The sequence below is a fragment of the Megachile rotundata genome, chromosome 6, assembly GCF_050947335.1.
Source record: "Megachile rotundata isolate GNS110a chromosome 6, iyMegRotu1, whole genome shotgun sequence".
Lineage (NCBI taxonomy): Eukaryota > Metazoa > Arthropoda > Insecta > Hymenoptera > Megachilidae > Megachile > Megachile rotundata.
Window position 1 is genome coordinate 2,858,733 of NC_134988.1, and position 27,968 is coordinate 2,886,700.

General features: G+C 35.9%; 2 protein-coding genes across 9 annotated transcripts; both read left to right on the plus strand.

The window, feature by feature from the left end:
* The first annotated feature begins 1,531 nt into the window (after window positions 1-1,531).
* Window positions 1,532-5,189, plus strand: LOC100880248 (hemolymph lipopolysaccharide-binding protein-like). The gene is made up of 2 exons (XM_012296769.2): window positions 1,532-2,035; window positions 4,327-5,189. Exons 1-2 carry the CDS (start codon window positions 1,790-1,792, stop codon window positions 4,606-4,608), a joined length of 528 nt encoding a protein of 175 aa, XP_012152159.1. The 5' UTR covers window positions 1,532-1,789; the 3' UTR covers window positions 4,609-5,189.
* A 12,087-nt stretch (window positions 5,190-17,276) lies between these two features.
* On the plus strand, window positions 17,277-27,268 carry LOC105664293 (phospholipase B1, membrane-associated-like). 8 transcript variants are annotated; one of them, XR_013038528.1, is made up of 10 exons: window positions 18,141-18,856; window positions 19,448-19,540; window positions 19,643-19,854; window positions 21,621-21,797; window positions 22,299-22,597; window positions 22,737-22,915; window positions 23,340-23,406; window positions 24,754-25,738; window positions 26,120-26,289; window positions 26,588-27,268. XR_013038528.1 is itself a non-coding variant. In XM_076532887.1 (9 exons), exons 2-9 carry the CDS (start codon window positions 18,733-18,735, stop codon window positions 24,956-24,958), a joined length of 1,356 nt encoding a protein of 451 aa, XP_076389002.1. In that variant the 5' UTR covers window positions 17,277-17,455; window positions 18,513-18,732; the 3' UTR covers window positions 24,959-26,083. The 8 variants fall into 8 exon arrangements, 4 of the variants coding, with proteins under 4 accessions (XP_076389002.1, XP_076389005.1, XP_076389004.1 ...); XR_013038530.1 differs by lacking the exons at window positions 26,120-26,289; window positions 26,588-27,268 and adding exons at window positions 23,888-24,109; window positions 24,342-24,461 and having other exon boundaries at window positions 18,148-18,856; window positions 23,340-23,752; window positions 24,754-24,860; XM_076532887.1 differs by lacking the exons at window positions 26,120-26,289; window positions 26,588-27,268 and adding an exon at window positions 17,277-17,455 and having other exon boundaries at window positions 18,513-18,856; window positions 24,754-26,083.
* The last annotated feature ends 700 nt before the right edge of the window (window positions 27,269-27,968 follow it).

Here is a 27,968-nt window from a genome sequence, read left to right on the forward strand (position 1 = left end):
GTTCTAGGGACGTTACAATTGTACCAAGCAATGGGAATAATACACCAACCTCAACGTGAACTCATCTTGCTGTATAAGTCGCGTGTCAGAGCGGTAAAGCTTAGTTAGTGTTTTGGTACAGTGCATTGTAATTGCCCTTTCTTGTCTTTCCCGTGCATAGCACGGGGCGTTCCACTAATATTAATAACAATAGTTTTTCGCTAATATCACGAAAACTAGAGTTTTCCGTCAATTATGCATAAGGAAAAACTCGTTCAGAATCATGTCACTAATAACGTATTAGAAGGACATTAAAATCGTTCGAAGTTGGTTTCAAAAGTTAACAACAATTTTCGCTAATATCTCGAAAACAAAAGCTTTCCGTCAATTATGCAAGAGGAAAAAGTTGTCCAGAACCACGCTCCTAACAACATATTCGAAGGACATTAAAATTGCTCGAAGTTGATTTCAAAAGTTAATAACAATTTATCGCTAATATCTCGAAAACAAAAGCTTTCCGCGAAATTTGTATATGAACAAAATTGTTCGGAATCATGTCCGCGATAAGATATTAAAAGCGCACTAAAATCGAGAAAAGTTTATTTCAAAAGTTGCCGGTTTTTTTGCAATAACAACACTTTGCAAATAAAAAATGAAAAATTTTTTGATAATGGTACCAATGGGGAGTTAGAACCTACCAGATGCAAAAGGTTTCGTTCCGATCGGTCCATCCAGCTAGGCGTAATCGGCGGGCACACATAGAAAAAAAAAAAAAAAAAAAAAAAATATATATAATGAGCGAATTGAGTAACCTCCTCCTTTTTTGAAGTCGATTAAAAAATAGAAAAGGTCGAGGGGTATCTTAGAGTAAAGTCCCCTTGTAAGTATCATCGTCGGAACATAAATTGTTCATTAGATCGTTTCCCATATTCCAAACTATTTATCATCTTTTTATCATTTTCTCTAAAATGAAGCTACATATAAAAATATTTTACGTATTTCCTTAAATTTTAATTTTATCACAATACTGAATTGAAAAACACATTCCTTTGTATATGTACAAATTTTTACAAGAATTTAAGTGAGAATTTATATTCTGACATGTTCATCTCTATATTATTTTAGGTAATAAATTATTTGGTAAATAAATGTGGTAAATAAATTATGAACACAGTAAGTTGCGTTTTCTGTATGTCTTTATTGAGAACGCACGTCATTATCTATTTTGAACTTGCAAGGCTTTTTCTGACTCTATATCTGAATCTCTTGCGCTCGAGCATCTTTTTTTAACACTTACATGGTATTTTAAGCCGATCCCCAACAAGGTGGGGTTAACTAATTATAGAAATCTAAATTCCATCAAATCGTACGACCTCCCTCTTATGCCCGTAGCACGCTTTTTTGAAGCGGGGGTACGATTTGACAGGAGTAGCGTGTGCTGGTGAAAATGGCAACGCAGAGGAATTTTCCTGGGCCTTAGGTCAGCTACGCGACCAGCAGATGGTCGCTTGACCTCTTGATGATGACCTTTGGAGAAACCCAGGGTTTACTTACTTGTTTGTGTATGTATTTATTATATCCATAATTTAGTATCTGAGTGATTGAGTAATTGAGATAATCTTTGCAATTGCTGCATATACTATAGTAGCAAATCAAATTTCTGTACACACAATAACGACGAACGATGGTGGGAACATTTATACTAAAAAGTACCGCTTTATAATAATCGATATTTATAAGCGAAATACAGTACCATTAAGATCACTGTAACAAGTACGAAGATTCGATCAAACGAACAGACACAATAAAGATGTCAACGTTAAGTTTCCTGTTTAACTGTATCATCATGTCAATTGGTTTTCAAGAAATTTTGTCGATGCCGAACCTTGAGAACTCAAACTCTCGTGACACCATTTTACGTGATGATTATACTTACACACTTGGAGTCGGCGCGCATAAACTTCACACCGAACCACGGACTTGGAACGAGGCACGAAAAATTTGTATGGCGGAAGGTGGCCATTTGGCAATCATCAATTCTGCTGCGGAAGAGCGCGTAAGTTCACCTGTATTTGTGGGGAATGGATTTATAAAAAAGAATTAGAAAATTCTCTGTCAATCATGTATTTACGTATACCTCAGAAAACATTCAAACGATTTTTTACGCATGTTTAACGACCATGTAGGACAGCAGTTAAAGGTCTTCATGTATCAATCATTCCATTTGTAGTTAAAAAGGTGCTGTATACTAAACTGGCCTTTAAAATTCATATTTAAGTCAAACAACAATCCTGCGCTTTTTATTATAATACAATAAAAATAGTACTTTTTTACTACAAAATACAATTTATAATGATTATATTTCGTTTGAATATAGCTGAAAATTTACAATCAATTTATAGTTCATACACCAAGATTAATTGGGAAATTAAAGCGTTAAATTAAATTAAATTAAATATTGAAATATAGAGACATGTTCAGAAAAATTAAACTAATTTTAAAAAAATATTAGAATAAACTTCATTGAATCTTACAAATAAGCTTACCATTTCATTAATTTGATTTCTTTTTTGACCTACAAGTATTAATTTTCTGAAATTGAAAATTAAATATAAACAAAATAAATTAGTTACGCTTTGTCACAAATAGAACGTATGAAACTGGCCTTTCCAGGAAAAAAATATGTCGTCAAATTCTTACATGCCACAATTATTAACTATGCACAATAACTGCACCTAAAAACTTTAAAATAACATCGACTTTCAAATTTGATATTAGTAGATTAAAGAAGAGTTAAAATTAACGTAAAGATTAAATCACTTATAATAATTAATAATAATTATGATTTATCTTTGATAATATATTGCTCTTGATATTCCCCTGAAGTTCCTTTCTTTTAATTCGTTATTGAAGTTTTTCATTAACCTCTTTTAAACTTTAAAAATAAAAAATTTGAAAAATTTCTAACCTCGTATTTATTTTGTGCATTTCGAAACTTCTAAAAGGTGGGAGTTCCATATTTCTAAATTTTTGTACTTCAGAATTTTTACATTCTATGTCGCAAATATTATGTTAAATAAAACAAATATTAAAATACATAAAGAGCTTTCCCAAGATTTTAAATGAGCAATGTTTTTAAAACGGAATTATTTACGTGTACTATCATGATCACGAGGTCAAGAAAGATGCAATGACCTATAACACTATGATTCTCGTGTAACCTTAAACGTGATACATTCGGAAACGTTTAAATGAAGAAATTTGTATTTCCAAAATCATCGTTACTTTAAATGGGACAAGTGTCTAGGAAAAAATCTAATATAAAAACATTTATGCTTATGAACTACGAGTTACAAAGTAACGGTGCAAGCGTAAAATATGAAGTTATTTTTAGTCTGTTTTTTGTAATAGGTTCGCTTTGCAATTCGATTTCAATCGTATTATTTGAAAGGGAGGGACGTGTTTTATTCGATGCCCTATTAAACTTGAATCGATGATGTCACTAATAATAATCTACATTTCTGCTTGTAACCGTTCGTACGAGGTTACTCGCGTCGCGATTCATCGCACGGATTTTTTTAATTCCGTACCACGAGGTTGTAAATTTCGTGACTCGTTCGACTGCGATTTTTCGCCACGTGCTGTTCTACCGAATTAACCGTGGAGCAGTAGTTCAAAAAATTAGCTCCTTTTCGATCGATAAAGGGCAGGTAAGTGTTGTATGATTATCGATGTCCCGAAATCATGGACTTTTACGAAAAACTGAAAATTGAAAAATTGAAGTTCGATTGGAATAGTTCGTTCAATGTTCGACTGTTGATTTTGATCTATTCGACGGTTGATTGTGTTCTGCTCGACTGTTAATTGTGTTCTGTTCGACTTAATTGTGTTCTGTCCTTAGCTTTCGATCGTGCGAGCTAAGGAACCCTGGCGAAAGTTTCGGAAACATGTTGATTGGTCATCGTTCGATTTTTGATTTTCCAATCAACGTGTCCCTTGACTTTCTCCCACCCTTCCGTTACGCTCTTAACGCGTTTCTATAGGAGACCGTGTGACGGTACCAGAGCGTACGTTAGAAATTCGCAAAAAAAGGTAAATGAATATTGCAGGAAATAAGGAAAAAGTCTTTCTCAAAAATAGCCTTTGTCGCGGACCTATCATAAACTTTCCAAGCGGAATCCTCACGTACCCTGTTCCAACAGTTGGAACACTGTTCTTTGACCTATCAAAGACACAGTATTAGCATTTCTAAAATTTCACCCAATAATAGAACGATTTATGATGAAAAGTAGATCGATAGTATTGTCTTCATTCGAACCGACATTAATACTTTGTTCTTTTTTACAGACATTAATGGATATATTTAATCAAGTGGGCCCGATAAAGGATTCCTCGATCAACGACGAAGCCTTGTTAGGTATACACGATCAGTTTGTAGAGGGCGAGTGGATAACGCTATTCGGTGACCCGCTAGAGCAAACCGGCTACAGCAAATGGAGTGATAAGTGGGGCGGACAGCCAGATAATGGGTATAATGCATCAAATTGTGGTGCGATTTTAAAGGAAGGCGGAATGGACGATGTATCTTGTAAACTGCCGTACGGATTCTTCTGCGAACTGCCTATCTAATGCAAAATTGTTTTCAAAACTCTTCAAGTGAAATAGAATACCTAAAATTAAGTATGTTTGTTGTAAATTGCCTTAGAACTGAATTTCTAGTTAAATCTTTGTGTTAAATGAGATGAAATAAACTATTTTATATAATCTTAACATTAGATTTACGGAACCCGTCAAAATGACGGATAATAGGTCTATTTTAGATGACAGAATTTGTTAAGAAATTTTTGTAAAAATGTCAACTTTCATCAACTTTCAGCAAAAGAATCAATGTTTTAGGCAGTTCACATATAATCTGCAATTTATTTATTTTCTACTTTAGGTAAATTTAAATAAAAGTGACCATCAAACGTCTGTAAATCTAGTGTTAAAATCAGTTCGATTTGACCGATCTTGATTGCTCGAAGCTCCGTAATTTCCATAAACATAATTATTAACATTTGCGAGTTTTTATCGTGGATAAAAAGATTTAATTTATGAAAAATGCTATAAGTTGTAGTATAATAAAAGACGATGATAGAGACATAAATTTCACTGTACATTCAATGAAGGGTTTGTAAATAAAATGCGCTGTTGTAGAAAGGTTCACGAAATATGATGCAATTATTTTATATGCCTTTCTACCATTTCAGTTTTTCTATTACTTCTTAATGAAGTAACATGATCCATAGCACCTTCAAATCCTCATAATAAACATTTGCACGAATTTTAAGTAATAAAATGTGTTAAGAGTTGTCATATATTTCACTGTAAATATTTAGTTTATCCTTAGTTTGTAAATTCATAGTATTTAGCTTTTAGTTGATTTATAGCCGGTCCCTTGAAATTTTGTAAAACGTTCCGTGGCAGCAGTAAACTCATGAAGCCATAAAGACCCGCGATTCTTACCGTAGCTTTTTTCGTTCCTTTGTTTCGCATATGGTCACCAGGTACCATCATTTCTAACTTTCTAGTCCGTTATTTCTCGAATGTTTTACCATGGTCAGCGCGCTGCTTGACTTTATTACTTGCCACGGTCAAGGGCCAAAATTAGTCATACGTAGCGACTGGGAAAACCCAAGAAGGGCGTTAACTTTCACCTCCCTTCCCTGGTTTTCACAATTTTTGTCACCCAATCGGAACATTCCTCCCCCGCCAAGTACATCCCTACCGAGGTTACCTCGGATATAGTTTTACACATTTTAGACAGATAGAAACTTGATAGAAAACAACATAGATAGAAAGCAACATAGATAGAAAATAGTACTCGATTAGAACACAGTATTGGACTTAGAATAAAACTAGCACAACATTTTCAAACCTAGACACTTAGTCATTTTTTCCCGAAGTATCGGGTGGTCCTTCGAGTGTTAGAACATTAGCTTTCGTTGGCACAAGCGTGCATAACGCCTACAAAGCTCGACTATCGTTACGGTGGACACGAGCAATTAACAAAATGAAAAGCATGTGAAATGTGCTCTTTGTTTAAAATAACAAATGTCAACAATGTGTTTTACTTTAACCACTAATGGCGCTGTATGGCGTAAAGCTGCGGAAAAATGTACCAGTGACTGTAAATATAAAAAGAATGTGTATTTTTTTCTTTTTAAACGAACATGAGTCTGTGACTCGGAAACGAGCGCCATCTGCTTTATTTAACAGTTCATGTGAGAGTAGATTGCTTAAATACAATTACATAATATGATTTGAATCGACAAACTAATCATACCATTCTTAAGATACTATTAATGACTGCCAACCAAACAGTAAATCGAAGATCATGTCATACAAATAATTTGCCATTTTTTAACGCCCCCAGGAAGAAACAAAACAGATCAGGAAATCATATTGGTAAAGCATAAACAGATAAAAGAGATAGCGCTGTAGATATTGCCACTTTTTACTATCTATTCAATCTTACTTTTGGGTAATCGGCCCCCAAAATCTATAAGCTCTCGTGAACATAGATATGCATATGCGTCTTATGATATTTGTAGTCATTGAATGTAGTAAAACTAGTTCCAAATAAGAGAAACAGAGACAGGTATTGCTGTTGAGGCTTTCGGGTGCAAGCCGTATCCTAAAGGAAGCGAGTTTCCAACGTTTCTCAGTATTTTAGCTGGCTTCATCAGGGGATAAACTGATACTGGTGTAACTGGGGTTATGTCGCCACTTATACTCGTATTATGATGTCATGCTCGTGTTCCGGATCGTTGACTGTTTTGGTTGGTTGCTCGCGCCCAATTAGAAAGTGGGATTTTTTTGATTGTGCGCACAATTAAAAGCTGGGAAGAGCGCGTGCCAGATTGGGATAAAATGGTGTCCTGTTTCCCGATTGATGTTATTAGAATGTTTCCTGATCTCTATTGATTCCCTATGATTTCTGGGAACTTAAGCTGATGTCTTTGCCAAAACTTCAGCTTTACTAAACAGAATTTTATGCTTTGGTGTTCCGCCACGGCTGATTGGTTGTAGCCTTTTTTTTTGTTTGAGGAAGACAGAAATCCTTTATGGACACCTGGGAAGATGGCCCAGGTGGTGTGAGATTCTCGCTTCCGGCGCCCTCTAGTGGGAGCGGTTTTCACGCATACTCACTAAAACTGTCTCCCGCCCCACCCCGAAGAGTGAGGAGTGGCAGTAACCCGACGAGCTTCATCATCAGTGGGACATGTTCCAGTCGCGCTAGGCCGTTGCTTGCGTTCGTGAAATGGGACTGGACCCCCCTTTTCGGCGTGTGCTCTGCATGCAGGGAGAAGATGATCTTACGCAATGGCTCTTGGCCCAGCTGGTTTCGTCAAGTTCCTCGGGGAAGTGTTGGCGCAAGCGCTCCAACTACCAGCTTCGTCCTGTAACGCCACGCACTGCCGCCTTCCACCGCGTCCGAACATACGGCCCTAAAACCGCCACCTCTCCCCACCACATCGCGCCTACTAAATTGCTAATGCTCGATATCGTGTGTATGATCTCTATGTTTAACTAATATCGCCCCTAACCTTCTACTTCAGCCTCTATTTCCCCGAACGCTGCAGTTTCTCCTTCCTCTCTTCTGCCGATCCCGCTCGATCCCTATTGTCGCCCCCTAATGGTGCCATGACCAGGCTAACGACTGGGTCCCTTGTTAAATCGACAATTGATCAGAAGGGTAGTTGACACAGTTGACCTTTCTCCCTCCTCTCTCCCGCTCCGTCGGTCCCCGTTTTGTGCCCCCTAATGATGCTATGACCAGGCTGACACCGGTTTCCTCCCTTGCAGGTTTGAATCATTCGATCGGTCGTGTCTAACTTTCTGCACCTCTTCCACTTCTGCTCTTCCTCTTCTCCCTCTCGTTGTCTTCTCGCTTCTTCCTCTCCTCTTGCCGTTTGAAGAGCGCGCCCTGTCTCCACCATCTTGCTTGCTGCCGCATCCTTTCGCTTCACCCTTTAGGTCCGTTCTCCAAGCGTTTGCAGCGTTTCTTTCTCCGCCATGCTGGACATTCTCGAACCGGCCCCTTTGCTCCACCATCGATGTAACTTCGGGATTTCCAGGGTGCTGGAGCGCTTTCCACTGTTCCTCGAACGCTTTTCCGCCATTTCCCGCTTTGCACTGTTTCCTTTGCACTCGCGTACGTGATCACGCGTATTTCCCTGTACCCACGATATTTAGTGCACTTCACTGCACTCCCATAACACTTTCCCATTATTACACCGTATTTCTTGCCTGTTATTAATTATTATTATTCATTATTTGTTTATTAATTGTTCGGTAAATGTTCGGTAATCGGTGAAAAGGACTCTGAAAATTGGGGGGTTTTCAATAACCCGTTCAAGTAAATTTTACACAGTTTATTAAACAACACAAAAAAAAACACAAAACGAAATTGCACACACTACACGCACACGACGACACGACGAAGAAATTATTAGAAAGTATAATTGAAATTGTAGTTCGGTTTCGCGCACCGCGTATTTACTATGCAGGATTATCGCGTCTTGTGTTGACAAAGGTTGGCTTGGTACTCTCTCTCGCGAGGGTCGGGCGATTACTTAAATTCGGGAATCCACGGTAATTATCGTCATCACGGCCCAATCAGCTGTTGCTTATTAGACATGACGACGACGGGAACCAATAAATTTCATACCGGTAACAGGGGGGTTTTGGTGTCTCTCGATCCTTCGAGAACGCACCGAAAGAGATCTTCCGGTGCGTCCAGGAGGACGAGAGACAGAAAACTTCACGGTTGGGATTTGAATTCAGGGATGTCCCTCTCCTACTTGCCTAGATACGGAACATTAATCTATTAATCACTTCACTATTTATTAATTAATTCATTAGTTAATTATTAAATAATTAATTAATTAATATTATTATTAATCTCGCGCATTTCATTTATTAATTATTAATTAATTAATTCCTTCCTTTACTTCGTTCCGTGTCGCTTCGCCTCTTCCTCTTGTCCTTCTTACTGTCTTCTTGCTTCAACCTCTCCGCTTGCCATTTGAAAAATACGCCCTGTCTCCGTCATTTTGCTTGTTGTCGCGTGCCATCCTCTCCGCTTGCCACTTGAAAAGCGCGCCATGTCTCCGCCATCTTGCTTGTTGCCACGTGCCTCCGCTTCGCCCTTAGGCTGCGTCCTTAAGGGCTGCTCTCCATGCGCCTGCAGCGACCCTTCCTCCGCCATGTTGGATATTGCGAACCGGCCTTTTCGTTCTACACTTTCCCTCGCGCGGAGATGCCCACGTGTTCGTTCGATACATCAAAGTTTACTCGATCGATCTATTCACCGTCAAATCACAAAAAAAAAGAAAAACTCAAAGGCTAACTACCGCGTGCATGTGTAATGTCCCTGGGGAAACCTTTTTTTCTTTCTACCGGCATCATCGCGACAATCTTATATCCATCGATTAGAATAGTCAATTATCGACCGTAGTTGCCAATTATCGACAGTACATTAGGTATCTATTACCATATCTATCAAATTCGACAGTCGGTAATCATAATATATATATATTATCATTTACATTAATTATCTCATAATTTTGATTTAGAGTAGGTAATATTTTCCGCGAAAATAATTAAACATTAAATTTGAATCATTAAACCAAGATTATGTATTATTTTATTTTAATTGTAATAAATGTGTAATTTAGTATGGAAATTTCCGTGACGCTATGATGTGCCTACGTGCCGCGATACACGTCCGAAATCCTTGAGATCAGCACTAATCCTAGAAAAGGATGGAGCTACTATTTCTATTTTCGGCATTTTTGACCATTAAATTAATTAATTAATTAAATCAATTTATGTACGTAAAATCAGTCATTACTAAACTACTTATGGCCGGAACCACGATTATTTTCTTAAACTAGAAAGCTGTAAATCGAAATAGACTCGCCTCTGATAGAAAAGGATAGAAAATGTATTTTTCGTTAAAACACCATTAGAGTACCATTTTAGTATCGAAACGATAGCCATTAATTGAAGAGCGACATTTAAAACATAATTAAACCGTTCAATTTCATAATTAATATATAATAACGAAGTTATATGAAAATTTAGATATTCTGACGTCACAGAAATTCCAGGAATTCAGCGAACCTGCGAGTATAAAAGGGCGAGCGAAACCCGTCTAAAATCAGAACAGTCTTCGAAGTCGAGCACGATACACGTCGCGTATATTTGTATAAGAATAATTAGGAACAGTTTTCGCTGTCAAGAGCCGCAACGAATCTTGATACTTGATTGGTCAAGCGGGTATATGCCATTTGGACACTTGGTCGTGGGTTGTTTCAGCAGCTAGCTAACGCAGGCTCCCCGTTCAAACGATCTCGTGTCTGAAACTCCGTCAGGAGAGAGCTATACTTAGCACCAAGAAAGGCTAAGATATCGAAACGATTGCTCTCAGCTACTCATATTTGATTTTTCGTCGGATTGCTAATGAGCCTTCAGATTCTCGGAGCTCGCTCTGGGTCGTTTCGTAGCTAGCTAACGCAGGCTCCCCATTTGAGCGGCTTGGTCTCTGAAACCCGTGTCTTTTGGGTGGCAGTTCAGGAATTACGATTTTACAATTAGAGTCAATTGATTTGCTACCCTGTCAGGCTTATACTTTTCATCTGACTCTGGATCGTTGGGTTGTTTAGCAGCTAGCTAACGCAGGTTCCCCAATTAAGCGATCTGGTTTTGGTTGTCAGTATTCGTTTTGGCTAAAAGGGTCATGGACCATTAGTTGTCGAGTCAGATAATAAAAGAGTAACTGTTCTGAAAGGTAATTCATTTAGATTCAGATAAATTTCGATAATTCGAGTTATTAAAGGAATACTGTTCTCACTTAGCGTAATTTACGTAGTCGACTACACCGCGTTAGATAGTAGAATAAATCTGTCTAATTTTTGCGAAAGCGTATTTAGCGATTACAAAGCGCTAACATTATAAAATCTATCAAATTTCGTTTATACAAATCTAGATACCGAATTGCTCTTAGATTATAGCGTCGAGCACAAAAAACGAATATCAAATTTAGTTAATATTACGAATGCGAAGTTTGCTTTATCAGAGACCCGATTCAGGTACGGTCCAATATAAAGTATTAAATTGCGAGTTTCATATCGTTAAATTCACAATCACCAATTACATATTGTTTAATTTATCAAATTCTATTACTATTATTATTTCAAGATCTATTTAGTTTCTCTATTCTAATTAATCAATTATAATTTATATATTTTCCTTTATTTGTTGTACTGTTATTTGTTAGTTCTATTTCTTATCGTTTTATTGAATAAATCTAATTGTTGAAAGATTTTGACCTGTAGATTTCACTCCTTAACCGCACACCACACGAATCCCACAATCTTAATTTGTAGAATCGAGTCGTTTAGAGGTAAAAGCCGCTCTTTACCTTTTAGCGCTTGTAACTAACTAAACTTACAAGGAAACATATCGAACCGCGACACACCGATTTTAATGAAACTTATGTGAAAGATAGTTCTCAAAAAAATATTTGACACGTATTCTTTTTTATCGGCAATCGTTCACATTGAAGGGGTGAAAATAGCCCTCGAAGTTGGGGATTGAAACCATGTTTTTGGGAATATCTCCGGAACGAAAGAAGATAATTGAATTCTTTTTTTTGTAAACTGTTCGTCTTTAGATAGGAAATTTTTGTGCGTAAAAAAATTTCAAGAAACTTTATTTGTTTAAATAATATTTAAAAAATGCATCATTTTTGTTTAAATTTTTGCACTAAATGTTGATCTATTTTTTTGTAACTTCGTGTACGTAAACTATGGACAAAAATAGAGAATCCGTGTTTTTGGAATTTGTTGTTTATCGCAATGTTTATTAGATATATAATTTAACATCACCTCCTGTGAAGAGGGGCAATCAGCAGTTTTATTAAAAATATCATTATTTTTACAATCTTTTACATTATTTTAGCGATTTCATACCTCTTCATATGCCGTTAATTGATTTCTGAATATTTATTGCAAGCGTCGCAGGTATGAGCGCGACGCGGTTATGATCAACGCCGCGCCGTAAGGAACATAGGCTTTTATGGCCAATACTGCTTTTATACTTTTACAGGCGTAAAGACTTCATTCTAAATAAAATATTTAGAATTTTTGGAAACATTGGGATTTTTTAAGAAACTCAGAAAGTAAAAATAAATTAAATTATTTTTTAACAATATTGGCCATAGAAGCCTATGTTCCTTATCGCGTTAATTATAACCGCTTCACGCTCATACTTGCGAGGCTTACAATAATTATTGAGAAATCAATTAATTCCATATGAAGAGGTATAAAATCGCTAAAATAATGTAAAAGATTGTAAAAATAATGATATTTTTAATAAAACTGCTGATTGCCCCTCTTCACAGGAGGTAATGTTAAATTATATATCTAATAAACATTGCAACAAACAAAAAATTCCAAAAACACGTATCCTATATTTTTGTCCATAGTTTACGTACACGAAGTTGCAAAAAAATACATCAACATTTAGTGCAAAAATTTAAACAAAAATGATAAATTTTTAAAATATTATTTAAACAAATAAAGTTTCTTGAAATTTTTTTACGCACAAAAATTTCCTATCTAAAGACGAACAGTTTACAAAAAAAATAATTCAATTATCTTCTTTCGTTCCGGAGATATTCCCAAAAACATGGTTTCAACCCCCAACTTCGAGGGCTATTTTCACCCCTTTAATGTGAACGATGGCCGATAAAAAAAAATACGTGTCAAATATTTTCTTAAGAACTATCTTTCACATAAGTCTCATTAAAATCGGTGTGTCGCGGTTCGATATGTTTCCTTGTTAGGTTCTAGGGACGTTACACATGCTATTGCCTCATTCGCCCTTCCCCAGCACTCTAATTCCCTTCTGACATTTACATTATTTAATTTATTTAATTTTGCGACTTTCTCTCTCAACTTCGACATATCGCACGACCACGTGTTCACGCAAGTCCTTCGAGGACATATTTCGCCATTAAATTGCACTAACTTGCACTAATTTCACTCACGATATATTAATATAATCATGTTTAAGTCGCGCACATATTTATTTTATTCCGCGGTCGGCCCGAACACTCGTTTCCTCGCTTTCGATTACTCATGGGTTTGCACCCCATGCTTTTCCTCGCCTCGAGTGGAGGTCGCCATTACCGAAATTTCGATTTTTATTTATAAATTCATTATTTCACCTCCGATTTTTACAAAACTTTACCGCTCACTACCCCCACGGTCTCTCCTCACTTCACAACACTATTTATCACACTTTAACCACTTTTTCCTCCGAACACGTGCGCTCGCCACGATAGTCCTCCAAGTCCTGCATCTGTCTCAATCTAGCATCTTTGAAAATTCGATTTTATTAAATGTGCGATATTTATTGATGTCTAAAAGTATCAAACCATCCTCTGATAAGTGCTGTAAAAACTTCATTTTTGCAATCGTCGGGCCTCATAGTCGAATTTACGAAATCGATTTGTTTCTCTCGCACATCTTTAGTCACACGACGACGGGACCATGCATGCGCGATGCGCAACAAAGTGCCCAAAGCCGAGCTATGCAGATATACATGTAATGAATGATGTACAGTTTTAATATATAGAAATAGAAATATACTCAGTGTGACATATTATTTCGCCGCCTTATTCCCCCCTACCACGGGCACTCGTGACAAATCTGCTACCTTTGATGCCTTATTTTCGCTGTTCGCGCCTATGCTGTTGTCCTTCTCCCTGCGTTCCTCACCCTCTCTTTCCTCCCGCGCTCCTCTAACCCCGCTCAATCCTCGTACCTTGTCCCTACTCAGCCTGATTAAATAAACTAAGGGCAGTTCCATTTTCCCCAAGTCTTCGGAGCCACGAATTTGCAGTTTCCTCATTTTTTTGCTGTCCTATTGCCGTCCATTAGCTCCTGGTTCCGCGAAATCGTCTGCTCGTCGGTTAAAACCGCTCTGTTGCTTCTGGAGTGATAACATCTTGTTAGTATCCTTTTTCATCACAACCGCCTCCACATCATCTGTCCGTTGCTCCAGTCAGCGTTTTGCACTCCGCGTGACATCATCTTCTCCACGCTTTCCATTGTCTTCACAAACATGCACTCCTCCTCCGTTGGAATTATGACCCTTCTGTTGCCTGTTCTTCACGATTTAACTACTGATGTCCTCTTCCTCCTGTCGCTGCTTTTTTCATCTTTCCATTTCCTTCCATCTCCTTCCCTAATACGTTCTTCTTGTAAGCTTTTGTCCTACTCAGCCCCTGTTCTTTCCCTGATTCAGCTCTGTCCTTCATCCGCATGTTCATCTTCTGTTTGGCATTTGCCAACATCTTGCTGATGACTTCAGCAGTTACCTTTCTCTCTTCTGTTTTTTTATGGAGAGCATTTCCTATGTTTGTAAGAAGGTGAGGGAAGAACTCAAGAGAGAAAAAGTAATAAATAGAAAAACGGGGATGGGAAAAGAGGAAAAAAGAAGAAAAAGAAAGAATCCGAAAAAAGAAAAAGAAAGAAGGAAAGCAGAAAGAAGAAGATGGAGACGAAGAAGAAAATTAATTAACTAACTTAATCAGTTAAATCAAATTAAATCAAATCGAAATAAATTAAACTGAATTTAATCAGTATAAATTAATTCAATAGGATTTGAAGTTTCGTTTTTGAATTATTAAGGAAAAACATGGTCGAATCACAACGCGAGGATTACGCACGCACAGAAGCGAGAGCGACGGCTTCGAATATGACGGTCGATCGTGATCGTGAACAAGCGTATTGATACCGCGTCGGTGTAACAGTAAGCTGTTAGATGAAAGTTACATCGAATAACGAATAAAAAAATCTGATTAAAAATAAAGAAATTAGTCCTTACACACGCAATCAGAATAAATCGTATTTATTCGTTATCACAAAGAAATAATAGATAAAATATGGAAAATTATTCACGTTAGATATTGTGACGATGAAAAGAAAAAATTCTCATTTTCGAAAAATGAAGTAATTTTTCCATTTAACAAATAAAAATTTAAATTGAATAATTTTAATGGAAAAAAGGTATGGGTTTTAATAGAATAAGTGAAATTATTAATATAAATAGAATAACACAAATGAACACTGATAACTTTTAAGGAACTTTATAAATTTATTATTCAAAAAAGACTGAGAAAGGACCACTTATATAACACAATATTAATGTGCGTGAGCAATATTGAAATTCACAAAGAAACAAGAACGAATTAAAATATGAATATTATTTTATTTAACATTTGAGAATGAAAATTGAAAGAAGTGGCATCATGTAAGTAATCGATAAACTAACATACACTGCCGCTCAAAAGTATGTGGCCACTTACATTTCCTTGAATTTTGTGATACATATTATATATTTTTATTGCTAAACAATATTTGTTCATAAATTCTAGTATAAGTATGAATGTAATGTATTATAATAGTACTAAATTATCAATTTAGTTATTCAACTTTTTGAAATAAATAAATAAAGCGTGGAAAAGTGCGTTATATTACGTTGTGCGCGTAGAGTTTGTAGGCCTTTTCTCAGGCGGTATATAATGACTGCATCGCTTAAGTGAGGTCTGTTGCCTTCTAAAGAGTAACGTAAACATTTGTAAACATAATTAAGTAATTAAATCACGCGGTGGATATGTTGACGAAAAGAAAATATAATCACATTTCATCACATTCGGTTAGATATTTAACAAATTATTATTACAATATGTCCTCTAGCATTGGAGGAAGTGAAATACATACAAGATAAACAAATAATTCAAAGATATCAACGTTTTTCGGGCATTTAAAAGAATTGCAGAAGTGTCCACATACTTTTGAGCGGCAGTGTACATAATTACCGACTTCTTATTACCAACATCTTGATACATTATCGACTTCTTAATGTATTTATTTTTGCCAGTTTCAATATGGAAATTCAACAATGTCTTTTTATCGCAGATTCGAGTCCCGCTGGGCTTGGTTTCTTCCATTTTTTTTTATCTTTTGTAATAATATGAATATACAATTCAAAGTGTTTTTGAATACGCATTCACAGGGTAAAAAGTAACAGTATTATATATTCTATTATTGCATACGTTTAAAGAAAAATCATCAAAAAGTTAAAACATTAACAACATCAATGTTATATTTTATGTTAACACCTGAACGGCATTATTTTTAAATATGTTGTATTTAATCCGAAATGAACAAAACACGTGTTTTAAAGTTACAAATTTGCCTACTTTACGAATATTGTAAAAAAATACAATTTTTACATTCTTCATAAATATATTAGATATATTTATTCCGTGTATTTTTCATAACTAAAAAATATATATTTAAATTTAAAATGAATTTGGAGTGGGATTTCTCTACGGGTCCTACACTGATTGATGTTTTGCCGAACGTAGGAGAGCGAATCAAACCCATCGATCGATGTTTTTCGCTACTAACTGCGCCCACCTATTGTTACGCTCCGAAGAGGAATATTTTTCAAAATTTCCTTTGTAGTTCTTACCGACCGGATGTGTATCGATAATGCGTATTGCATTCTGGGAACACCCTGATCGAACACAGTAACGGTCTTTTAATGTTTATTAGATAGACTATCTTCTGGCGATTAAACTAAGATTGTTAATATAACACATTCCTTCCTTGAAATCAACGTGGTCCCACGGCCAAAATCTTAGATCATTCTACTTCTCCGAACCGCCAAATATAAACGGAAGTCACACTCGTGTGGTCCGATAACGCCAAGCGTTCTGGAATGTTCCTCAAGGGCCCGCGACGCAATATAAAATTGTAATAGAAATTGTCTTTGTAACACTACAATGTTATATAAATTGCCCATAGTATTTCATTATACCGTTATTATAAATACGCACACGTCAATCAGTCCTACAATAGTCACAGTACCGAGCGCAATTTAACTTTAATAATTGTAAAACGAAATAGATAATGTTTCATTCTAAATTTTTATAATGTGTACAGATTAACATTTTATACTGTATTGGTTATGTATTGTTGTATGCCAACCTAAACTAATATAGATATCCTACCCAACTATCCAATATCTCTGATGACCTCATCCTTAACTGCGATTCGTACTGTCAACAATCAACTCTACATCATCCTCAACCTTGTCCTATGCGTCATTTTTGAACCCCGTCCTTACAAATTCCAACTCCCTCCACCACTCTTCAAAATATATATGTATATTCCTTCATTTTTCTAAAACTAGAGTTATTAGCAGTCAGTCAGTCAAAGCGAACTCTTGTACGTCTGCACGACAAGATATCAGTCAGTCTTACTGTACGCATTAATAAAGACTAGCCTAAATTCCGCTTGGAATCGAAGATTATTTAATATAATAACCCTGATCCCTACGGAATACAACAGTATGTAAAATTATTCAATAGCTAATTAACAATCCATAGCTCAAGAATAAAGGAAAGAACTATATAGAAAGAGAGAAAGATAAGAGCTGAATAAGGGAGGAACACATGCACCAACCATCACCACCTAATTAACGAATCACGGTCTCTTACGCATTGGCCTCGCAGCCTAATTCGTTAGGCGCATATCAATGCAACATAAACAATTTCGGACTAGGCCCACTCTGGTCTTCTCCGAGAGGTGCAAGTTGCACCTTCGGTCTATAAGTCTTCGGTGTATAATCGCGAGGTGCGTGTCGAGGGTCCGTGAAGTGGTTTAGAGACGAGTTTGTTCTTGAATTTGTTAAAGTGCAAAATTCAGACAAAGACTCTATCTTCACGTAAAGCTTTCGCGTTATATAATCACGATAAATTTTCAATTCAATATATATTTTATTTTTCTATTCAATTATATTCAATTTTATTCTTTTTAATTTTAAAGTATAATTTTATTTTATAGTTCATTTGAATTCAACAATTGGTCAGTTTCAAAATTCTTATTGGTTGAGTCTTTACATGTGTGTGTGTTCTTCCCAGGAACCAGGCGTAGTTGGCATTTCATGTTTTACAAGAGGTTGATTTATTTTAAGGTCATTCAAGTACAGATATTTCGGTGAGTTGTTTCCTTTATTCTTCCAGCTATTTTATGAATTTTTCGGCAAGTAAATCAGTAGTTAATAATTTAACTTTGGGATTTCCCTCACTGGATTATAATTTTATTTTATATTTGAGTAATTGCTTCTCCTTCAAATCTTCGAATTGCGCGTCTCGGATATTTACAATATTTCTGTTCAATTCATTGTAATTCACATTATATCATATACGCTACCATTCTAACCATTTCATATTTTATTATACAAAATATAATCTTTTGTATATTTTAATTATTTTGAATTACATTTCTTTAATTGCCTCCGTCATATCCTCTAAACATTGCGATCTTGTGAAAGGGCCCGTATGGGACTAGCGTGTCTCCGGATCCACAAACACATTAAGTCCCGTTAACAATTAATTTTGTTAGGGTAAACAAATCTTCGAGGCTTTATACGCACGCTTCCCGCACGTAACACTATGGTCGCATACCCTGGAAGTACGCTGTAGTAGTGCTTATATCACATCGCGTCGTAGTGATGTTGGGAGTAATCGTTAGTGGTCAGACCTACACTCTTGAAAGAGACTGCAGTTAGTGTTGGTGGTTACGTACGGTAAGAGTTACTCTGGGTATTGAGTTAAGAAGAATCATGTCGAAATTTGTGTGTGTCGTAATATCATGCGTGCTCATTGCGGCCCAGAAAACGGAATGGGACTCCCCAGAAAATATGCACAACTATCGGAATTTTCGTAAATGGATATTTCACAAATTTGGTAGGTAACAACTTTGTATCAGTGAGCTCGGGCATTTCTTTTTCGACGTCGCACAATACCGCAATATAAAAAACATGTAATTGATAATACAGAGGGTTATACAGACCTCTCCGTGAAATCGAGTATTTTTTAGGAATTCTCCCGAGCTATGTTACTGATACTTGAGGCTTATTCGAAACGTCGTAGATTGTAACGCTAGGCCCGATATTCAGTGTGTACATTGCAGAGATACAACCAAGTCTTTTCAGTATAACCGAATAGAATAATTTCGGTAAAATTGCTTATTCGGTTCATTGCATTGTATATACATATTACAAATAGCGCACGACGTAAAGAAGTTATGCTATCTCGTTCTAAGTAAAGGTCTTCAGTATAATCAATTCTTCCTCAAGATTTTGCAAAAAGTGCACTTACTTCAATAAAAAGTAAACTCTTGTAAACTTTGTAGCTTTTTTGCATTAGGCATTAAGATACCTAGACCTCGAGAGAGGAATAAATCGTCGATACAAAAAATTCTGTATCTGAATATATTTAAAAGGTATATAAAAAATATATTTAAAAGTATACAGTCATAAAAATATTATTACTCAGGAGAGGAGCAGTCACGTAGACCTACATCGGTGTATTTACAGCGGCTTCAGAAACAACTACCTCCAGATGTTCAATTCCCCTGCAATGTTACTGGTAGCTAATTATCCAGATTACAGATGTGTTAAATTCGACTAAAACCTATGTACGTACATTCCTTTCTATTCCTCGTTAATAACAGAAGATACTGTCTTTTAGGTGGAAGGTCTCCAAAAGTACCAGATTCAGTTCATCGTTTAAGACCTGGTGATATCGATGTGATTGCTGCGATGGGCGATTCTGTAACAGCTGGTGCTGCTATTTTTGCATCCAATATAATGCAGATACTTGTCGAGAATAGGGGAGTTGCTGCGAGTATCGGTGGACAGGGAAATTGGCGAACGTTTTTAACACTTCCTAATATTCTAAAGGCATGTTTGTTTTTATTTTTTCGAATATTACGTCAGTGTGGTACGTACCAGGGCTTGGATACTATGTTTTAACCCTTTGCGGACGAGTGTTGGCATATAGCCGCCCAAGCCTTTTTACCATTCCGGACGCGTGTCGGCATATAGCCGACCAACATTTTCAGGATTCTGAACCTAAGAATCTTTTGACTTCTGAAACAGCAGAAAGGCTGAACGGTCTTTTACATATTATTCGGCGAGATAATACAGGAAGGAGTAAAGACTCTCTAGTGTGTTCTAATCGAAATGTAAAACATGGAAGAAGAGAGTCGGGGTATTATTGTGCAACTTGTACGGCTAAACCGGCCTTGCACATAGGTGACTATTTTGAACGATACCACACAATACCGGAATATAAAACGTATACATAATCACAACCAAACTTCTTTTGTTTTTTTTTTTCAATTTATTTGTTTATAACTTTTTTTGGATTTTATGAACAATTTTTTGAAACGTTCAATGTATTTATTTTCCTTATTGCGCACTCCAATACCTTTCGTCCGCTGCGACGCTCGCTCGCCGAGCGGCTCTGTCCGCAAAGGGTTAAAACGTCGGCATTTTACCTGCATCTATCTATCGCTGTTATACAGTAGACTACGAATATCTTCCTGTTACACAACATGTTCTGGTAGTTGGAAATCCTTGTTAATACGCATAACTTACTTGCGTGCACGCGGCCACTTTGAGTGGGTTTAGCTTCACTGAATAGTTTCTAACAAGTAAACCTACCCAAGTGTCACTCTCCGATTTTCATGAAATTTGGATATGTTATAGTACATGGAAAATTAGAGGACACGTATTTTTTTTAGCTGCGGTAAAACATATTTAGGGTATGAAACAACCCCCCAAAGTGTGAGGGTAAAATGGAAAAATTGCGATATTTTCGAGATCAGTGAAGCAATTTTGATGATTTTTGGTATGAAAGTATCTTTCGATAGAAGACAAAAATTGGCCTAGGTATGTTGGAAGGGGAGTGAAAATTAGGGGCTGAAATACCCTAAAGCGACCAATTTCTTGCTGTAAAAAAATCGGTTTTGATCTGATCGAAATAAAATCTATTAAAACTTCAAGAGGAAAGTTAATTAGGGAACACGTATTTTTTTTTTTTTTTGTTACATAAATATTTGGGACGTAAATAACTCCTAAATTACCGCGCTCGTTTGGCACTACGCATGAAACACCTTGCAAAACTGCAAAAAAAAAAATACGTGTTCCCTAATTAACTTTCCTCTTGAAGTTTTAATAGATTTTATTTCGATCAGATCAAACCCGATTTTTTTACAGCAAGAAATTGGTCGCTTTAGGGTATTTCACCCCCTAATTTTCACTCCCCTTCCAACATACCTAGGCCAATTTTTGTCTTCTATCGAAAGATACTTTCATACCAAAAATCATCAAAATTGCTTCACTGATCTCGAAAATATCGCAATTTTTCCATTTTACCCTCACACTTTGGGGGGTTGTTTCATACCCTAAATGTTTTACCGCAGCTAAAAAAAAATACGTGTCCCCTAATTTTCCATGTACTATAACATATCCAAATTTCATGAAAATAGGAGAGTGACACTTGGGTAGGTTTACTTGTAAGAGAAAGAAAATAAACGAGCTGTGAAGGAAGTGCAAACAACATGCCCTGGTGAAGGAACATATGTAACTCTTATTGCATTATGATTTATGTTTCCATCGGCCTTTGTTGGTATTTGTGTAATCTTATATTTTCATGCACGCAGGAATTTAACCCGAATTTATTAGGCTATTCACGTGGAGATTCCTTAATTTATCATTCGAATTCGCACTTCAACGTCGCTGAAACTGGTGCAATGGCTAGAGACATGCCTTTCATGGCCAGATATCTGATTGACAGAATGAAACAGGATTCAAGAGTAAATATTAAAGAACATTGGAAGGTTCGTATTACTAAGCAATCAGTAAAATTATCCATAGTCACTAAATAGCTAAAATAAATTACTTCATAATACACATATCGATAAAACTGAAGATAGCCAATTATGTTTAAGGTCAATATGTATAATAGTTTGGATTGATTTCAAACTGCTTTTATACTAACATCATTTTGTATTCAAGTGTAACGTAGCTTCAAGTGTTCTACTTCAAATATTTTCTCTCTATAATAGTGTCATTTGTATCAAGGTTCTAAGTTGATTTAATATGTTTGGCGGTTTTCTTTCGATGAATATGCGTTGCGCATGCATGTAGTTGGCTTGCTTAAGAAATGTAATTGATTTTCGTAAGAAAATGACAAAGTCATATTAAATTTATACTGCATTATATTTTTTAGAAACACTAGGGGACATCAGTAACGGTTCTTATTACTTAATTTACAATTTTCTGTTACGCTTCTTCGTCACTATTTGTACATCAATTATATTAATTCTGTTTTCTTACAGCTGATCTCGATACTTATTGGACACAACGATTTCTGTATTGACGTATGTGTTGCGCCATCACCATCGTCCATTTTGAAAACTTATAGAAGAGATCTAATCAATACCTTGAGAATATTACGGGATAACTTACCAAGAACTTTCGTCGTAGTTACTATGATGTTTTCTTTCAGTAGATACGTTGATGCTATGAAAACTCAACGAATATTGAGGTGTTATATTATGGTACGACTTTCTTGTCCCTGTATGTTTGGTTTACAATACCAAGACCGGATTTCAGAATATCACGACATGATAAAAAGGTGGGTGTGATTGGACGGATTCGAAATGTACAGAAATTTTCATAATGGAACTGTATACAATTTATGTGTCGCAAGTCTATATAATTTCAAAGGAATAGAAAATTTGCTCTTATGTATATTTTATTTTCTTTCTCGTTAGATGGGCGGAAATGGAGGAAGATATCGTTAACTACCAAGAATTTAATACGAAAGATTTCACTGTTATATCTTCACCTGTACTTCAAAACTATGCACCGCCACTTACAGAAGATGGACAGCTAGACATGACAAATTTCTCCTACGACTGCTTCCACCCTGTTCAGAAAACTAATGCACGATGTGGGTAATCATCCAGTTCAAAATGTTATATTCGTGAGACTGACGACGCTCATATTTTACTGTTAAGCGACCTTCGCACTCTCGCACATCATTCCAAAGTTTTCTGTGACTTCTATGTACACATCTATAAACTCATCCTACCGATTTCCATGGAATATTCCAAGTTTTGACGAACGATTTCTTATATTCTTGCTAGACTCGCGTCTCTTCTTCTGAACTCCGATAAATTCACATTACACACAAAGGGATAAATCACCTTCAACGTATTTAATATTGTACTTTTCTAATTATAGTATTGTGCTCGAATATTTACCTGTCGCTTGTAATAATTAAAACACCCGTGATCTTTGTTACAGTAAACGCTCGCTAAATTTGTGTATCATACGCAAGGTACTAATTTCTCAATCGATTTATTATTCTCCAGATGCTAATGCTCTATGGAACAGTTTGTTGGAGCCAGTTGGGAACAAATCAAGAGGCCTTCGTCAAGAGTACGAAAAATTTTTGTGTCCTACTCCAGAAAAGCTATTTCTAATGACGCGAGAAAATTCACAAGAGGGATAGAATCAATGATACATGTACTTCTCTGTCTGACAATGAGAGCAACATATGAAACGGAACCAAAAATGCGATTTCGAAACGTGAAGTAGATGTTTGCTAACACGTTTATTTCCCAAAACACTGTAGTAATAAAGCCGTATAATATTTATTTCCATAATTTAATAGAAATTATGTCGATAAAAAATTTAAGGAGTGTTTAAGAAATAGTTTCTCTATGCTTTTAAGGCATAGAATGTTTCAAAACGAAATCAAATGAGACACGACTAATTCTGCATTGTAAATATATCAAAATAAAATATAATTTTCTACGGTTTCTGATTTCATTGTCGAACAATCAATTGTCGTTTCGATTTCCGTTCAGTAAGTATTATAGCTTTTCTTATGCTGAATCTGCAACTCATTTGTTTTCAGCATGTACAATTTCTAAGAAATGCGCCATACATGGATATCTATTACAATAGCGTAAAGGTTGCAGAAGAGTTATGAAATTAAAGAACAAACATCTATGGCACAATAAGAAAAAACAGGAAAGTGCTGCACTACTTAAAAAATAATACTTTGAATGATAAGATTATAGAATTTCATAGAAAACGAGAAATTATAGTACAAAAATGGAAATCGATCGAAGAATTGGTAACTACAATTTCCATGAAAATATTCAACAAACATGGTCAAATGTGTGGATAACAGAACAAAAAGAGATATTATAAAATCAATTTGTATATAGAAGTACTATCAATTTATGAAAAGTGTTAATCGTCCTAAATCAATACTTACTGTATTATTCCATACAATGCATATTAGGTTTATATAAAAAATTCCGAAAATCCTACCAGATCCACAAAATATTTACGGAATCTTGCAGGTTTGTGGTTTGGTGCAAATGAAATGAAGTCAGAGTCACGATTAGCTGCTAAATAGAATAAATTATCGGTGGAGTATGATACATCGAATGGCTCTCTAGGAAATAAAGAATGAAAAGCAGGTATTAATGACAACGAAAGAATTTAAAACCCGCAAGGGCGTGCAAAGTTTGTAATGTCGCAAAAAAAAAGAAGTTCCGCTTTATACATTTGTCCCTCCCATAACGTATCTCTTCATGCATGAAAAAGATTTGAAATTTACTACAGAAAAATGAAATATTAATCCCATTAGTTACAAATTTGTTTAATGAAATGTTATGAGTAATAATTTAGAATTATATGACTCTTTAATACAGTGGTGCAATGATTATTTTAATGCCTTTACGAATAATGGTTATATTGCAACTATTGTAGGAATTGGACGAAAACCGCAGCGTTGAGAACGTGCTCGAAAAAATGCAACAGAAACGAGCAAAATAAATACGGCAAAAATAGCGCAGCAAACAGATTACTCGTATTAGTTCGTTACCCGCCACTGCCTTCGAAGCACATCAACCCCCTGCGAGTGTCTACTGTTCCGAGTTGCACCATTTTGGTAACTCAGTATAACATTGGCTGAATATATATGGGTAAGCTGTCAAACATAAGACGTTTCATTCTTACAATTTTAAATGGATACTTAAGACCACATGAACGTCTCCACAATTTGACGTTCTTAACAATTGTCAACAGCCTTCTAGCAGGCTAAAAAGCACATCATTCTAGTGCCAATATATCTTTCCTTAAAGAAGTTTATTTCCTTGATCCTAAACAATACACCTCTACGGTGCACGATATTTACGCAGTCCTTGCCTACCCGGCGCGGCGGGCCAATCCACTCTGGCTCGATCATTCAGCAGTTTCGCAGTGTGGCCCATGACTGAGTTCCTTTGAAGGACCAAAATTACTTAAGTGTTTAGGTCACCTTATTAATGAACAATTTTTACAACCTTGGAGTGAGGGCCAAAGGTCTCGCGATCTCATTCGTTGAATCGTCTCATCAATCACTATTTTTAAAATTACAAAGTGTCCTGACTGGTCCTTTATGGCAACGCCTTCATGACCTGAGCTTCCATATTTCGAACTGCCTTCCATACAGACTCACAACTAAACTGACTAACATAGCCTTTTTTCTTTTAGAGCCTAAAATATCACTGAATTGCGGTTTCTCAGCCAAGAAGCACGGTATTTGCCTTTCGACATCGCCTTCTATTGCCGGTATAGCTAGCCGGTGGGGTTTGTTTGTTAGTTTCGCTTAGGCTCCTACTTTTCTCAACCCGGCTGGGGTTGGGCTACGGCAGTGACCACTTGGTTGATGCGCCCCTTCCTGTGAAAACGCAGGCTAGCCGCCTTCAAAGAGGTTTTATTTTACCTTATATGTATAATCCCAAACAGGCACTGTCTAAACGCATACGTACCGTTCCATTTCAATTACACCATAAACAAAAGACAACATGCACCCTAATATATACCTAGGGCAATCACACTTATCTTTACATGCAATTTGCATAACAATATAACATTCAATGTAAATAATAACTAGTAGAAAATAATAAATAATGTGTCATAAATAAAGAAAATACACGATAATCCAAAATATATGTGTACACAAGAAAAGGGTGCTATTAAACACAACGCAATCAGAAGCGCGTAATTATAATATATACACAACACGTCACCACGTTAATAAACACCGTAATCAAAAGCCAGCATTTTTATCATTTAATTCCTTTTTTTTTAGAATATTGGTGATAATCTGGGTATATTTATCCCCGTTAGATGTCTCTGCTAATATAAAATCTACATTATTATCAGGTGTAATCGCGTACCCGATATCAGCAGCTAATTCATTAATGGTGAATTCCTTCCAAAAAACACACTCAAAGGACGTGTGTTTCACATCATCGTCAGGTGCGCCACAATAGTTGCACCTCGAGGTGTTTTTTTTTCGAAATCTTTATAGACATGCATTAAAATTACCCTGCCCGGACAGAAACTGCGTGATATAATAATTTGTTGTTCTCTGTTTCCTATTAGACCACTTTTTAACCACAGGTATTAACCTTCTTGTCCAACTAACAGTCCTGGTATGCATAGTCCAGTGTTGTTGCCATATATTGACACCCTCTTCCTATGCGGCCCTTTTAATTTCGTTCTTCTCTTTTTGTGTTAAGCATCGTTCACTTTCTAATTTTCCTTTTTGTTTTAGGTATATTTTTTTGTATATCCCGGCGCACGTATCGAAGTGTACAAGATCCACGATTACCCCAGCCGCTGTTGCAAAAAAAATATTTAATATACATTTCTTTTACGGGCGAATGCCCACTTTTAAATGGTAAAAATAACCCTTAATGTTGGGGTTGAAATAGTTATTTTCACAAATATCTCAGGAACAATTAACCCTATTAAAAAAATGCAAATTTTTTTCGCTTTGGTAGGCCAATAATATGGCGTACGAGGATTTTTCAAAAATTTGTTGGTTTAAAAAATATGTTAAAAATGAACATTATTTTGCAAATATTTTTAATAAAAGGATGAACTATTTTTAACAAATTTCACATACATAAACTATAGGTATAATATGCAACAGTTGGAGCTATACACAAATTTTATACCATCTCTCCGGTGCACCGCTAATTTCAATACACAATGTTCTAGCAATTGTATTATATTACTTTTTTTATACTAATTCATTTAAAAAGAAGTAAAAAGAAGTTTAGTGTCTATAGGTACCCCCATATAACATGGGGCCTCAGATAGATATACCGCTTGCCTCGCGTTATAAGCGTGTACTGATGGTTGTATTCGATGTACGGATAACATAAAAGCATGTATTGTACTTGTATGAAGTGTGATGACATCATTATAAATTTAGACCATGTGTAATTAATGGAGTTGTATCTCTACATTTGAAACTGTTCCACGTTTGTGTAAAATAGTAGCTCTGAAGAGTGCTAGTCTTGTTAAAGTTCTAAAAAGAACTGTTTTTGCTATAACTCTGAAAATATCTAATCTTTAACATTCGTTAATCTTTTTACTCAAGAAACGAGAAAACGAAAAAAAAGCCAACAACACGCGGCGTTCCCAAGCGGTCACTCATGCAAGTACTATCCGCGCCCACCTCAGCTTGACTTCGGTGATCGCACGAGAACCGATTCTTTTTTTTGTAACAGAACATTTATTGTGCCAATAAATAATAATATATACATATGGTACAACAAACCAAAACCAACAAACGGTATATGCATTGGGTTGGATATATACAATGAGATTATAGGCTTCGACATGGAGCACGCGCAATCTATGTAATGATTTCTAATACAGAATGTCTTTTTTCAACATGAGTGATGATAAACTTACGATTAAGGAATATACTTGTACAATGAAATTTATAATATAATATATTCAGAAACAGCACAGAGAACTGTATAAACGATATATAGATTTGACGTTGGGGTGTGAGGAAAAGAAAGAAAAAGAAAAGGAAGAAAAAAGAAAATGAAAATGAAGTTGGAGAAGGAAGAAAGGAAAAAATATCAAAAGATGTTTCTACTCGGTGGGGAATAATACCCCATTCTTGTTAATATTAA

What these genes read in the sequence shown, in the direction of transcription:
- LOC100880248 (XM_012296769.2), top strand. Translation starts at nt 1,790, where the DNA reads ATGTCAACGTTAAGTTTCCTGTTTAACTGTATCATCATGTCAATTGGT. An exon ending in ATTCTGCTGCGGAAGAGCGC is followed by an intron (nt 2,036 to 4,326) that starts GTAAGTTCACCT and finishes TCTTTTTTACAG; the next exon opens with ACATTAATGGATATATTTAA.
- LOC105664293 (XM_076532887.1), top strand. Translation starts at nt 18,733, where the DNA reads ATGTCGAAATTTGTGTGTGTCGTAATATCATGCGTGCTCATTGCGGCC. An exon ending in ATATTAAAGAACATTGGAAG is followed by an intron (nt 21,798 to 22,298) that starts GTTCGTATTACT and finishes GTTTTCTTACAG; the next exon opens with CTGATCTCGATACTTATTGG. An exon ending in TCAGAAAACTAATGCACGAT is followed by an intron (nt 22,916 to 23,339) that starts GTGGGTAATCAT and finishes ATTATTCTCCAG; the next exon opens with ATGCTAATGCTCTATGGAAC.